The 15953-nt window shown below is 33.2% G+C and overlaps 1 protein-coding gene across 2 annotated transcripts; it reads left to right on the top strand.

Moving 5' to 3' along the window:
* The first annotated feature begins 1346 nt into the window (after positions 1-1346).
* LOC123905876 (DNA-directed RNA polymerase IV subunit 1-like) lies at positions 1347-15627 on the top strand. 2 transcript variants are annotated; one of them, XM_045955651.1, is made up of 17 exons: positions 1347-1633; positions 2145-2255; positions 2926-3058; positions 3328-3448; positions 3545-3669; positions 6156-6212; positions 6318-6533; positions 7192-7347; positions 7459-7554; positions 7648-9923; positions 10038-10210; positions 10691-10950; positions 11049-11222; positions 11341-11478; positions 11928-12175; positions 13373-13484; positions 14639-15627. In XM_045955651.1, the coding sequence occupies exons 3-17, from the start codon at positions 2942-2944 to the stop codon at positions 14951-14953; spliced, it is 4584 nt and encodes a 1527-aa protein (XP_045811607.1). In that variant the 5' UTR covers positions 1347-1633; positions 2145-2255; positions 2926-2941; the 3' UTR covers positions 14954-15627. The 2 variants fall into 2 exon arrangements, with proteins under 2 accessions (XP_045811607.1, XP_045811608.1); XM_045955652.1 differs by having other exon boundaries at positions 1348-1633; positions 10041-10210.
* The last annotated feature ends 326 nt before the right edge of the window (positions 15628-15953 follow it).

Genomic DNA, 15953 nt, shown 5'->3' with positions numbered 1-15953 from the left:
ACGCTTAGTGACGGATTTAGAGAGATTTTACTATGGATACCTAAAAGTCATAAAATATATGAAAAGCAGGTTCAATTAAAAAGAAACAAATTGTTATAATTGGTGAAATGGTTCCTTTTGTTTGAATATTTTTTTTGTATACTTTTATGTTTCAATAGCATTATTGATTGTGTAAGAGAAAAAAAAACATTATTGGTTTTTCTATACAAAGTATTGGTAGGTATGTGCCTCTTTCTTTGTCTCAATTAATTTTATACCTATTAATTAAAAGTAAAATAGATAAATTAAGATGAAAATATGATTCTAAAAAGAGAAAATGAATGTGGAAATGGAAAGTGGAAACTAATGACTAATGAGTGATTTGTCTCTATTAATTTTAGTGTTTTGCCAACTAGTGCTTTAATGTACTAATTAAGGAAATAAAATAAAAAAAAGAAGTAAATTTTGTCTTGAAAAGAATATTTTATATATACTGGAGTATATTTTAAAAGGATCAATTATACAAGTTTTAAAATCATTTTATCATATTGATAAAAAAAAAATCATTTTATCATATTAGACTTTTTAATTATTGCCCCATAGACATTAGTTATTATTTTCCTTAATTTTATACCTATTAGAATCATTAACTTCGTCATTTCTTTCCCATTTTAGCGTGCTTAATTAGTATTCAGAGACATTGTTTAGCATGACCATATATATATATATATATATATATATATATATATATATTATTTTTTAGGGTGTGTTTGATTTTGTGAAAATAAAGTGAAAGGAAAGAAAATTACAGAATAACTGATAATTTAGTATATAATGGATGAGTTTATAGCGAATAAGCTAGTCGATTGAATTACCTTATACAGTAAGTTTGAAATGACATAAAAAAGATATATTTAATTAATATTTAATTTTTTTTCAAAAAAAATTTTAAAGATAAAATTAAAAAAATAAATAATACTCCGTAAACTATAAACTACTTGAAATAACATCTAAAAAATAAATTATAAACCCATAAAATACCTATAAGCTCATAACAAAAAAGCATTTACCGAACAAATTTTTTAATTTATATGGTAAACTATAAACTATAAGTCATAAAAAAAAAAAAATAACTAGGTTATTTGTGTTCCTAAATAGAGTCTAATCTAAATCTCTAATCTATCAGGTATACGAATCCATCAAATCAATCACGAAAAATAAGAGATGCACGTGACCTGTGGTCTCATCTCATTAAATTAAAAAGATATGAACACACTAGTAGTACATCATGCAAGTAGTTGAATAATTTATGAGCACAAGTTTTGGGGAATAGTAAGGTCAGTTCCGTAAAAATAAATCAAATTTAAGGGCATGACCTAAAAACACTAACCAAAAACAAAAAGTAGTACGAACGAACGAATCACCTTTTTCCACTCTCATCCTCCTCGGTCTTCACACTTTCACTTTTCTAAAATCACTTTTCTCTCTCTCAACTTATTTTCACTTCACCGCCGAACTTTTTCTCTTCATTTGATCATTTCTCTCTTTTCCCATAACAAACAAACAAACGCTAACTCGAACACTTAACTCGTTCTTTTCTCTCCGATTTTCCGATAACTCACTTTCACCGAGTTTCCGTTTCCGCATTAACTGTGTGAGTAAATAGCTTTCTCTATAATCTCTTTCATTTATAATCGATTTTCTACTACGATCAATGCTTTGTTTTCTTCCTTTTTCAATTTTTGCTTCAAATTTCTTCAATCATTTTGATTTGAGTTGCTGTCACTTCGATTATTACTTTGTGAGAATCATTTTTGCAATGTGCTTGATTTTTTTGCTTTGCATGTTGTATGATCGTGCTTTTCTTCATAATGTGCTTTTGATTCTTACTTATAGCTTATTGTTGATTAATTTCTTAGATTAATTTAATTGTTAGGTATACGTGACATCATTAATAAATACTAGGACAATTAATTGATTGTGATTATGGAATCAGTACTGTATGATAGATATATGTCAGTCCTTAACTTGATATGTATTTTTTTTTTATGACATTGTTGCCCCTTGCTGATGTTGGTTACTATATATGGTTTAATTTTAATGCTGAATGATGCATTGTATGATCTCATGGCTTTAATTTGTATATACTTTTTTTTTTTGTGCAGATTTTCCTGAAATTTTTTGGGAGTGAAATTAGTTCTTTCAGGCAGAGTTCTACATTTAGGCCCTTCCTACAAAGAACCTTTTCTGTAACGCAGCTTATCACTTCGCCGAAGGTATTATGAATTTCTGTTTCAGGAAGTTTTTCTACCTGTGATTTGGTTCATCTTTGGCATAATATTTGATTTCTTGATACATGTCCTGTTTTACTGTTGATATGTTCAGTTTTCTACTAACCGAAACAATTGCTACTTCATAGTACTTATCAAGTTGTCATATTTTTGTATTTTTGTTTCTTGATGTAATTTATGGAATTTTATTTATGACATTGAGTTAGAATGTTAATAAGAAAAGGGAGAATGCTAACTTGTGCCGTAAGGGCACATGTCAAGAAACTCAATTTAGAAATATCTGACTTCAAAATTGTGCATTCGACTTTTTAAAAGTTTAAAATTTATTTATTTTTCAATGCATAATTTGTACGTTTGGATTCCTTTACATGTGTCCTTACGGCAGAAGTTAGAAATACCCATAAAAAAGTGTTTTTTTTCCTCCCTGTTTTAAATATTTTATTTTTTAATGGTTATATATATAATATATCCTCCTGCATCCATTCCAAAAACTGTATAGCTGCGTATGTTTCATACTTGTATCCATGCAACCTAGAGTAAGCTTGCAAACATACAAGTTCAGCCTTAGACAGACAATATGTATTGCATCATTTTACTCGCTTGTTCTTTAAGCTCATTCTGTAAACACTCTTATTAATACTTTTCAAATGAACAGGCCTGCTTGACATTTTATGTGGAGTGCAAAGTTACCAAATTCCATGAATGATCAAGACCTAACTACAGAGCACAATGTGCCACCCGGTCGTATTAAGGCTATAAAATTTGATGTTTTAACTGGAGAAGATATAGTAAGTATATTCTTAATCTTATATCTATATCAGCTTCGTTGTTATTCTGTGTGTTTCAGTTTACTGTTAGTTTAGAGTGCAATCAGGTCAAAATGCATGTACTTACATGTAAGGTGGGTTGAAAGCACATTACTGTTTGGGTGTATTGGTTACCTTTACTTTCAAAGAGAGAAAAACCTATTTTGTGGAATGGAGTATCAATCATAAATTTTCTTATTGACCTATAACTTATTAATCACATATTTATGTTATTTCGTTTACGCCTGCAGGAGAAGATCTCCACCTTGGAGATAAATGCACCTGGACAGGTCACTTGTTCTGATCTGGGACTTCCAAATTCGTCCTATGTGTGCACAACATGTGGTTCACATGATAGAAAGTCCTGTGATGGTGTGTATGCGCATATTATATCAAAAATAGGTTTAGAGATTTGTGGCCTGATATTTGAAATCTACTATAAGCTGATCAATTAATCTATTATTTCAGGTCACTTTGGATCAATCAAGTTTCCCTTTACCATATTACATCCATACTTCATGGCAGAGATTGCAGAAATCTTGCAAAAGATTTGCCCTGCGTGTAAATCTATTCGACATGAATTACGGATCAAGGTTCGGTATCTTTTACTTCTACCAACATCAGCACAATTTATCTGGTTTTGTTATAACATGGACTTGGTTTTGGACCACGGCATTTTGTATTAGAATTTCATATAATCTATTAGCCCTATGATGTATTAGAATTTCATATAATCTATTAGCCCTATGATACAGCCTCTTTAAAAACTTCCAGCTTTGAGTGAAACTTTGATTACTTGAATGACATGCATCTTCATTGCTGTTGTATAAATGAATTCTTTTGACATAGGTTCAAACATTAACTTGTTATTATGTGTATGGCATTTAAAATTAATTCTCGGCAGGTGTTAATTATTAGCAGAGTTGTAATTTTATTTATTATCCATGTTGAACTCTCCCAGTTTCAGCATCCAAAATGATGCTCATTTCATTAGATTGCAGTAACTATTTTCATTATTTGTTAATGCTGCAAAAAATTTCTTTCATTTGCCAGTAACACATTACCCACTGATACTGTAAAACCATTCACTGAATGTCAGTAAGAAATAAATATGATCTATAGAAACCAAATATACACAAAAATTATTCTTTCTAATTTTACTGTATGCCTGAGCTTGAACATTCCCCTTTTTCTGTCATAATAAATCTCTTTAGTCTGGAATAGTGGGTGTGTTCATTGAAGAAAATGTGCATACAGAGTCCTCTCACAAACTGTTTTCTTTCCTATTTTGGGTTGGAGTTACATGGAACATCTTAATCACACTCTTTTCTTATCCCATGCAATAATGGAATTTATTTAATGCAACATTCACATTTTTCTTTTTACTCGTACCACTTACATTCTTAATTTCTTATATTGTTAAAACATGGTGTTATGATATTGTCTTGGGTCAGGCATCAGTGCTTTGCTTTAAAGTGCAAAATGCTTTAATTTAAGGTTCAAAATACTTTATTTAAATACCTTTAGCTTCAACATTTATAGCAAGAACTAGGTGGCTGATTTCAGCCTCTGCCTGACAATTCAACTATGTATGATAGGAATGTGTGTTATATTTGTTTCATTTACAGGCTCCTGTGTTAAATCTATTAGGGGATCAAACATCTGCTATTCTAATCCGTTTTTCCTCTTTCTTTGTTGGAAAGGACAAAATATGGATGTTTTGTTTAATACTTTTACCAATTTAAGTGGGCTAAGGGTTAAACCTCTTTGTTTTATTCGCTTAAATCAAACCAAATTTAGTATTTTCCTTTCATTTGTATTGGCTCCACAAAGTAGTTTTTCTCTATTTTCTCTGATTTTAACTTTATTTTTATATTATATATGTGTAGGTTTATACACATGATATTATTATGTACTAACTCATTTGTCATCTTTCAACATTATTCCCCAATTGGGTTGTTAATTAAATAAAACAAAAATATTTTTACCACGAATGTTTTTGAAAACTTCATTATTCAGTGTTTGGATCGTAGGGAGGGTGAATTAAAAGGGAGTTAGAGGGTGAGAAGCTCCCCTTTTAGGGAGTTTGAATTATATAGTTTTGAAGCTATATATTATGATTTAGGTACAGAGGGAGGAAGATATGTTCCAAATAATAGTGATATTGATGTGAATGGTATCTTGAATGCATTTACAAAAGACAAAACAGTAATCCGCATTGATATTAATATTACACTCTTAATCTGAAGCATCATGAAAGAAAGGAAATTTGGAGACTAACTAATTCTAAGATTAGTAAGATATAATAATGTGATAGACATTGTCATGTTTGACAATGAACTAACAAAATACTTTTTAATGGATGGATGATGCAATCAAATAACATCAAAAAAGAGAAAACAAAGTTTTTTCTTTTAACGAACACAATGTACTGGTTCTCCTCGGTATGAGCTACAAAAAGCAAGAATACAAGTTTGGGAATTTGAGAGCCTTAGACTCTCCCAATCACATTACTTTCTATTCTCTCTTATATACATTTTGTTGGCTTTCTACCCCATTTACTTCTATTCCCCTTTATTTCCCTCCCTTCCTGTCCTATCTCACTTGGTCTGTTGTATTCCATTCCATTATAAAAAAGTTCAAGTACAGTATTAAAATTAATTCAAATACCATTTGTTTGTGTAAACTAGACTGTTAGATGTGATAAAAAAAATTGAGTTTAGACCTTCCATCTTGGGATGAGATTCTTAAATTACATGGCAACTTATCAGGGTTTTATATATCCTTCCAAAATATTTCCGAAGTTTTAAGTTATATGAGATTCTCATGTACAATAAGTTATATGAGATTCTCATGTACAATAAAATATTTCCGAAGTTTTAAGCTTTAAGGAATTATGCCTGCTTAAGTAGAATGGTACCTGTAGTCTTTGCTTCCACATGTCCAAGAAAATAATCCTGTGATTTTTAATTTTCTACGGGTGTTTGTTTGCTAGTTACTTTTATGTAGGATTTCTTTGGATTTGCATTTTTTCTTGTTAACTGGTTCATATTGTTAAGGTTCAAATTTCTTTTTACAGCGTGCTAAATCACTCCTTGGATTCAATAATCAGCCGAGAGGTTGCAAATATTGTTCTGTAAGTTATTTTTCTACCTTCCTTGATTCACTCTGAAATAAATTTATTTATTTTTCCCTTTATTTTTATTTCCTGCCATTCTAAGACAGCTTATGCATCAAATAGGGTAATGGTATGGGTCGTTATCCTGCCATGAAATTCAGAGTTTCATCCAATGATTTCTTCAGGAGAACTGCAATTATTGTTGAAGTAAATGATATATCTTTAAATAAGAAAAGAAATTTGGGGCGAGGATTGCCAGCTGATTATTGGGATTTCATCCTTGGAGATGCTCAGCAAGATGAAAACCATGTAAATAGAAGGGTTTTATCACCTGTTCAGGTAGCGCTGCCCACTTTTACATACATGTTGTAGTTTTGTATCGTTATCCATTGGTACTATGAATTTGCATTGTATTAAAATTCATTCTTTGCTACAAGGGTATTGGTATGCTCCATGCTCCATAATAATATAATTGATCACGAGTGGGGATGTGTGCTTTGTTCATCTTAACTGTTTGTTAGCGTCTATAATGAAGGCGCTGCTTGCCTGCTTCAAAAGCTTAAATTGTTGTCACATTAATGTATACAAATTGTTAATAGTTTATCACATATGCAAATTTGAGAAGTCCAAAAACCTTCATGTGATTATTTGTACACCTGCTAAAAAGCATACAGGGAAGGTACTATTATATGTCTGATCTTGAATTGGTTCGATTGCAAACAAATACATTCATTATTGACTTAAAAAGAGGGATTTAAACTTGTTAGACTTTAGTGACTTAGTTTGCATTTATTACTTTTTTGTGAGCCGCCATTCCTTGAAGAGTACCCATTGTTGTTATATGGATTGACTGGGACCTGCTGAAATAAGTAGTCCATTTCTTCCAATAGTAAAATTTTCCCTTTCAAGGTCCTGAAGGCTCATGTTATTGTGTGGTCTTTTTTCTTTCTTTCTTTCTAGATTAATGTAAATTCTATATTTCCTTTTTGATATTCAGGTTGAGAATTTGTTGAGTGGTGTTGATCCGAACTTCATTGAAAAATTTATTCCAAGCATGGATTTGGTTGGTCTCAGTTGCTTCCTGGTGGCACCGAATTGTCATCGTGTGACAGAAGTTGCTCACCGAATGTGCGGGGGATATCCATTGAGTTTTGTAAGTGTATTTTTCCTTTTTCTGGTAGTCTTCAATATTTATAAGCTGTTACGTATCGTCACATGAATTCCAATTTTTAATATGGTGCTTTGTATGGTTAAATACTTATAGGATAACAGGACCAGGGCTTGCAAGAAATTGGTTGATTTCAGGGGTACAGCAAATGAGTTAAGTGCTCGTGTTTTGGATTGCCTGAGGTTTTCCAAGGCAAGTTTCTCTGCTGTTTCATACTTTATTTTTCCTACATCCCACTTGGTCAAAATTATTCTTGTTGCTTATGTTTTTACTTTTAAAATGCAGATAAATCCTGATAGAACACCAATTAATATTTTTACTGAGTTGCAACAAAGAAGGGTTGGAGAAAATGCCTGCAATTCTTCTGGTTTAAGATGGATGAAAGATGTCGTTCTTGGAAAACGCAATGACTGTTCATTCCGTACCGTGGTTGTTGGCGATCCAGACCTCGAGCTTTGTGAAATTGGTATACCTTGTCAAATTGCAGAAGGTTTGCAGGTTTCTGAGTGCGTGAATAGGCAGAATAAACAAAATTTACTTTATTGTTGTGAGCTGCGTTTGTTAGAGAAGGGACAGATAAATGTTCGTAGAAAGGGTAATCCAGTTGTTCTGTATAAAAAAGAAGATTTACAGATAGGAGACATATTTTATCGGCCTCTTGTTGATGGAGACACAGTGTTGATAAATAGGCCTCCTTCCATACATCAACATTCTATGATTGCTTTCACGGTTAGGGTTCTTCCAATTACTTCTGTAGTTTCTATTAACCCACTCTGTTGTTCACCTCTTTGTGGGGATTTTGATGGTGATTGCCTTCATGGGTATATTCCACAATCTGTTGGTGCAAGAGTGGAGCTTAATGAGCTGGTTGCTTTGGATAGGCAACTGATTAATGGGCAAAGTGGGACAAATCTGCTTTCACTTTGTCAGGATAGTTTAACTGCTGCATATTTGCTGTTGGAAGACGGGGTCCGTTTGAATGTTTACCAAATGCAGCAGCTTCAAATGCTTTGCGATAGAAAATTAACGCCTCCTGCAATCGTAAAAGCTTCTTCAAGCAATACCTCGTTTTGGAGTGGCAAGCAATTGTTCAGCATGCTGTTGCCTTCTAGTTTTAAATATGATTTCCCTTCAAATGATGTTGTTGTTAGGGACGGGGAGCTGATATCTTGTTCCGAGGCTTCTGGGTGGTTACGTGATTCAGAGAACAATATTTTCCAAAGTCTTGTGGAACATTTTCAAGGGAAGACTTTGGATATATTGCATGGTGCACAGAAAACTCTTTGTGAGTGGTTGTCCATGACAGGGTTCAGTGTTTCCCTCTCAGATTTGTACCTTTCTTCCGATTCCTATGCGCGGAAAAACATGATGGAGGAAATCTCCTATGGCTTACGAGAATCAGAGAAGGCTTGTAATTTCAATCAGTTATTGGTAGATTATTATTGTGATTTTCTTTCTAGAAGTCTAGAAGAGAATGGAAAATGTATGACTGTGGACGTAGATCGTCTTAATTATGAAAGACAGTTATCTGCTGCTATAAGTCAAGCTTCAGTTGATGCTTTTAGACAAGTATTTCGCCATATTCAGAGTTTAGCAGATAAATATGCGTGCAAGGACAATACTTTCCTTGCTATGTTTAAGGCCGGAAGCAAGGGTAATTTACTGAAATTAGTGCAACATTCCATGTGTCTTGGGCTGCAACATTCTCTGGTCCGATTGTCATACAGAATTCCCCGCGAACTCTCATGTGCTGGTTGGAACAGTGAAAAGGGGAATCATTCGATGAAGATGTTTTCTGATACTCATGAACCAGGCCAGTCTTTCATTGCTCATGCTGTGGTTGAAAGCTCTTTTCTTACAGGGTTGAATCCACTTGAATGTTTTGTTCATTCGGTGACAAATCGTGATAGCTCTTTCAGTGACAATGCAGACCTTCCTGGGACATTGACCAGAAGACTTATGTTTTTCATGCGTGATTTGTATGATGCATATGATGGATCAGTGAGAAACTTATATGGTAATCAACTTATTCAGTTTTCTTATGATGCTGAAGAGGATTCAGCTTGTGATAGCTATTGTCGAGAGGATGTTATAGGCGGTGAACCAGTCGGAGCGCTTTCTGCTTGTGCAGTTTCTGAGGCTGCATACAGTGCTTTGAGTCAACCTATTAGTCTACTTGAAGCATCACCTTTGCTGAATTTAAAAAATGTTTTGGAGTGTGGTTCAAGGAAAAGAGGGGGTGACCAGACCTTGTCCTTATATTTGTCTGACAAAATTGGTAAAACGAAAAATGGGTTTGAGTATGCATCTCTAGAAATTAAGAACTATTTGGAAAGATTGATGTTCTCAGACATTGTTTCTACTGTCATGATAATATTCAGTCCACAGTCTTGTGATCTCGGAAAATACAGTCCTTGGGTGTGCCATTTTCATTTAGACAAGGAAAATGTAACAAGAGGAAATTTCAGAGTGCATTCTATCATCGAGTCTATTTACCAGGGATATGACTCCTTAAGAAAAGACTCAAAATTCACTCTTCCCAGTTTGAAAATATCAAGCAAGTAAGTTTCTTCTATTCTGGTGCTTAATAGTTTATATTATCTAAGTCGTTCTGCTTAAATTCCCATTCATGCATGGAGCTTTTGCTATGGCTATTAACCAAGACAATGAAATAGCAGGAAATGTTGTGTAGATGGCATGGCCAAGGAAGGTGGACAAACCTCTGATAAGGAAAAAGACAGCCAAGATTGCATCACCGTAACAATTGTTGAAGATTCTAAGAATTCTCTACAACTGGATGCTGTTCGGAATATAATGATACCTATGCTTCTGCGAACAGCTATAAAAGGTTGGTGGTAAATAGTAATATAATCAGAATATCCATGTGTAGTTTAAAATGATGATTTTAAAAAGAGCCTTTTATAGAATATATTCCCATGACATTTATTTAACTGGTGTTCCATTTCATATTTTGTTTTTGCTACATAATGACAGTTGAGGTTTTCTGAATAATCATATTAATTTGATTATTCCAACTTTACTTCAATAAATTCTCGCTTGATTGCCTAATGAAAGCTTAATGAAGCTAAAATGTGTTTTTTCCTATTTTCTTTTTGGGTTATGGAGTTAAAAGCATAGCTGTATAAGTTAGGTTTGTCCTAGTCAGAAGACTAGGTCACTAAAAATTGATCAGATTATAATATTCAGTTTTTATCACAACTCCTACCTACATCTGGTTTGATCTTTACATTAATATATATTTTTTGTTGTAGTAAAGTAAAATATGTTAATATTTACTACTATCATGAAATTCCAAAATGCCATTTAGGATTTTCGGAGATCAAGAAGATTGACATTCTCTGGAAGGATCGGTCAAAAGTATCAAATTCTTTTCATGGTTCTTCTGGTGAACTATACTTGAGGGTTACAATGGCCAGCGACAATGACAGCGGTACATTCTGGGGTTCACTGATAAATCATTGTCACAGAATAATGCCGTTGATTGACTGGACACGAAGTCATCCTGATAACATTCACCATTTCTGCTCAGCCTTTGGAATCGATGCAGGGTGGCAGCATTATTTGCATGTATAATTATATAAATTTCCGTCCTTTTTACTATGTTACAATTTTAAAGTTATGGAGATGTGTATTTAATGTACTTGCATTTGATTTTTTAATGTTAGAATTTATCATCTGCAACATCTGATACTGGCAAGTCGATCCTTCCTAAGCATCTGCGCCTTGTTGCCAATAGTCTTTCAGCTAGTGGAGAGTTTGTGGGATTAAATGCTAAAGGCATGGCACGGCAAAGAAAACATGCATCTGTTTCATCGCCCTTCGTGCAAGCATGCTTTTCTGTGAGTTTTTGCATCTATGTTTCCAACCAAATGCTTCATTTTTTTTCTTCTTGTAATGAGATTATAATTTATGATAACCCGTATAATTCATGCTGAAATTATGGAATCTTAATTGCAGAATCCTGGCAGTTCCTTTTTAAAAGCTGCGAAGTCTGGAGTCATGGATAATCTGCAGGGCAATCTAGATGCATTGGCTTGGGGAAACTGTCTGCCCATGGGTACAAGTGGACAGTTTGATATCATATACTCAGAGAAGGTGAAGTTATTTTCTTTCTTATGTATCAAGCAAGCTTATAGCTTCCATTGAGGTTTTGATTGATAATCCATGTCTCTTTTTTCAAAAGCCCCTAGAATGTACTGAGCAGCTGTGCGAAGGGTTTAATGCATAAGTAAATTTCATTGTCCTTAACAATTTCAGTTGTTTTCTTGTTCTTTTTAAAAGTTTTAATTAAAAATTGATATGAATGACGTACAATGTTTTTATAAAATTTTGGCAACCGTTCTCACTAAAATGCAGCATCCTGGCACATACTATAGGCTTTCTTGTCGTTCTTTTCCCTGTTCAAATGTAGCATATATAATGAATTCTATGAAATTCAATTAAATTTCTTATTGTAATACTTCCTTCTCCAATTGTCATTATCAATTAATACACGCTAATTAACTGTTTCTAGTAAATTTTACTATGGTTGTTGCTTTTAACAGGTACAAGAGCTTGATAAGTCTGTAGATGTGTATGGCTTGCTAGAAACCAGTTTTGACCAAATGGAACAAGAGATTAATACCCTTCAATCTCAGAAATATTCATCCAGCAACTGCAACTCAGACTTTAGGTATAAACAAGGTGGTTACACCCGGAAACAGCCTAAGCAGTGGAAAAGCGCTGTAAGAAGTTTCATAACTGTCAATGATATTCTGAAGCTTACTACTGCATCAAGCTTCATACTTAAAAAGTAAGATAATCCACATTTTCGTGTGTTAATATGGTTGTATGTGCATTTGATGGCATAGAGCACAGTATCTATGTGATGATATTGACATTACGATATATGATGCTTTGAACTTAAACATAGCACACACAGCTGGAAGCTTGTATGCCTGCTATGGTGGCTTTGTGCGGTTAGATGCTTCCACATAAGTATTATCTACCTCGTAATCATGTTTTCTTCTGTCTTTTTTCTTGAAAATGAAGATTAGTTTATTGCCAAGTGTATTGAGTTTCTGGTTTGCATTCTAGGGTAATTTTTCAAAGCTGTATGGTTCTTGTTTGGATTGAAATATTTTGATAATTCTTTTTATAATTATGAAACCATATTAACAGTTTTACTTGTTACTCAATAGGCACAAACTCATATCACTGTGTTATGCATTAAGTATAATGAAGTACTAAGGAATGATAGTAGTAATGTTAGGAATTAAAACATCGGGTTTGGGCTTAATAGGAAAGTTGGAGAATAATTACTCATGTGGTGATTAGTGAACATAGGCAACATGATTAATAGGGAGAGCGAGAAAAAAAGAGAACATCAATAAATAACATTAATAATTTTGAGCGCATACTAATAGATTTTAGGTTCGAAGAGGAGGGAAAGAACATAAAATACTTGGAGAAGGTTTCAGCTGTTTCTCTAACAAACATTCGTTGATAATTTGATAGATTATTATTATTAAGTAATAATATTATTTTTTGCCTGCCTCTGGGGAGACCACCAAGGCAATTCTATTTATTTAGTATGTCCCTGAAAGTCCATATAGATCCTTCTCAACTCTATCTATATTCAACACAGATAAATTAAGGAGCAGGGTCAAGAATATTATTTGGCAGTTCACTATTTTATAGAAATATTGATTTTATTTTACCCATTTCTTCATCTTTTGGGGTGATTTTGACCCTTTAAATAAAGATTAAATTACTCATCTAGGTCCCTATTATTTCAAATTTATGAACAAGTCCCTCCAGTTTAAAAGCTTCTTTGTGGGATTTCCTCTTAGTTTTTGATAGCTGTCTGTTTTCTGTTCATTGATACGAAATTTGATGTATATGTTTATTGGACATAGTTGTATTTGGTTACCTGTGTTGATTCCCTTACCTTGATATATGATCTATGCTTTGCATAATAATTTTTCAACTTCGGATTTTGTCTATGTAGGTATGCAATTGATGAGATACTTAGTGAGAAGGACAAGTTAACCATAATGAAGGTTTTGCATTTTCATCCATGTAAAAATGAGAAGTTTGGCTCTGGACCACAAGACATAAAGGTACATGTGCTTGCATGAAAGTGATTTATACATGGGGTTAAAATTTGTTTTGTTTAATTTCCTCATGCTAGTGTTCTAAGTATTGGCAATATGTATTAAATTATAACAATTAAAATTTCAAAGTTGGGAAATGTTTCTATCTCCTGTTTCCTTTTTTCTGTAAGGTAATGTGCCAATCAGATATAGTTTTATTATAAGCTAAACTATGTAACACGGGCGCATGCACTGTTGATATCATATGTGGGTAACTGGTTATGTTACCTAATGCATCAAGAGATTTTTCAAGTTGCCAAATGTCCTCTAATGAAGAAAAAAAATTGTAGGTTACAGTCTTTGTTTGAAAATAAGAATGAAGAGGAATGCTGGAGTGTTTGTAACCTTAAATTGATGGATCCGAACCTTTTTTCACACACTTATATAATATTTGTAAACTAAAAATCTGAAGATTGCTATTAACTTTTCTGTAAGGAAAATTTCATTCTATAGAATCATTTGTGGTGGAAACCCTTTCAATGGTATGGAAGCTATAGGAAAGAATATTTTTAACATTAAAATGCAATGGAACTCATTATTAGGATTATGGCCCATTTCAGATTAGCTTCGAAGTTATAAGAGTTTCTCAATCAAAATGAGAATGAGTGTATGGTTCTTGACTTATGAAAACGATCCTTATAAAGCTTATAGATATTTACGGAGAAGTGAAATGAGAACTTCTGATAAAATTGAGATGTAGAAGTTCAAAATTGTTTAAAAAACTCGGTTATTCCGAGATTCTTTGAGGGTTTTTTGGGATGGGAGGGGAAGAAGAGTCTTGTGGTCAGACTTCCCCTTGTTTGAGACTTTTTAAAAATGAGGGAAAGTGTTTGTGGATTTCTAAAACCCCTTTAAATTTCTCCTCTAATTGAGGGTTTATCCCTTCCAAACAAGGTTATGAATCATCCTCCCTTCCTCTTCTAACTCAAACATAGTCTTAATATTTTGTTGCAAGTACTTCTTGAGTAATGTATTTTAGTTTTATCTAAACTGGCTCTAGGGAAGAGATGTTTGTGTGCTTTTTGGTTGTTTCACCAATGTCTTACCAGTTAAGTGCACCGTGTTATAAAGTTCCCTTCTTGATTGTGGTTGCCTATGCATTTTTTCATGTCAATTCACAGGTTGGATTGCATCCCATACATCCAGATAGCCGTTGTTTTTTTATAATTCGAAAGGATGGGACTGTTGAAGACTTTTCCTACCGGAAATGCATTATTGGTGCTCTTGATATTGTTGATCCGGAACAGTCAAAGATCCAAAAGAGTAAATGGTCTAATATTGACATGGAAGCTAAGAAATGGTCTGGAAGTGATGACATGGAAGATAAAAAATGGTCGGAAAATTCTGACAAAGAATATAAAAAATGGTCAAGAAATTATGACCAGGAAGCTAAGAAATGGTCAGCCAATGATGACATGGAAGTGACTGGCATTTGATATGATGACAGTCACAAACTATCAATTATGAAGTTATCTTTGAATAAATCATGGTAAAATACAGTTGGAAGGGTAATAGTATAGCCACAACTCTAGATGCACAAAAAATGACGTTGTTTTTCTACCTTTTGATTTTAAAGGTTGTCCCAAATCAATGTTAGAGAGGCACTGTTGTCTTTTGTGTGTTTAGAGTTATGTAATTGGCATTCCTCCTGCTATAAGGTGGATAATCTGGACTCTTATTTTGTTGTGTATTGTCTCTATTAGTTAGAATTAGTAGTAGCCAGTTGAAATGTAGTTTGTTGAATTTAGCGCGTCTGATAGTACCAGTGCAGTGAATCAAGATGAGAATTGTGCAGCAGCACATTCTGAAACAGAGGAGATGAGGCATAGAAGGGACTCTACAAGTTGAAGGAAATGGCTGTACTTTTTTTTTTATTTGAACAATTAACTTTCCTTTATTTTTATTTTTTATGATAAAGATGGATCGGGTGCTAAATCTATATAGCTTCTTTTTGCTACTTTCACTAATATTTTTTTGCCTCCGATTACGTGAAGGCAAAAAAAGAGCTAGTGGAAGTAGCAACGAGAAGCTTGCAAACTGCAAAGATTTACCCTCATACCAAATGTATTTCTGAATATATGGCAGTTAAATGTAACAATTGTTTGTCCTACCTCGTTGTCTTCTATATCTCAGCATACACAAATTGAATGCTCATGGAATTTACATTCTGCGCATTCTACTTGGTTTATTTATTTTCATGTGAATGTGAGTTGCACAAACGTCTCTTAGATATACAATTGTATTGAAAGATTATATCGTGAATATTATCGTTTTACTCGGAAATTTTTATTGTTATATTTATTGAAACTAAATGTATAGGTTATCCTTAATCACTGATGAAATTATTGACACCAACTCAAAGTTGTATAATGAACCTTTTTTAATTTTATGGATGGACTGAAATGTTGTAGAAAACATATAAATCGTATTCTTGCA

The sequence above is a fragment of the Trifolium pratense genome, linkage group LG2, assembly GCF_020283565.1.
Source record: "Trifolium pratense cultivar HEN17-A07 linkage group LG2, ARS_RC_1.1, whole genome shotgun sequence".
In the NCBI taxonomy this organism is placed as follows: domain Eukaryota; kingdom Viridiplantae; phylum Streptophyta; class Magnoliopsida; order Fabales; family Fabaceae; genus Trifolium; species Trifolium pratense.
This window is presented reverse-complemented; position numbering and strand designations above follow the sequence as displayed.

What these genes read in the sequence shown, in the direction of transcription:
- LOC123905876 (XM_045955651.1), top strand. Translation starts at nt 2,942, where the DNA reads ATGTGGAGTGCAAAGTTACCAAATTCCATGAATGATCAAGACCTAACT. An exon ending in TGATAGAAAGTCCTGTGATG is followed by an intron (nt 3,449 to 3,544) that starts GTGTGTATGCGC and finishes CTATTATTTCAG; the next exon opens with GTCACTTTGGATCAATCAAG. An exon ending in GGTGGCAGCATTATTTGCAT is followed by an intron (nt 10,951 to 11,048) that starts GTATAATTATAT and finishes TTTTAATGTTAG; the next exon opens with AATTTATCATCTGCAACATC.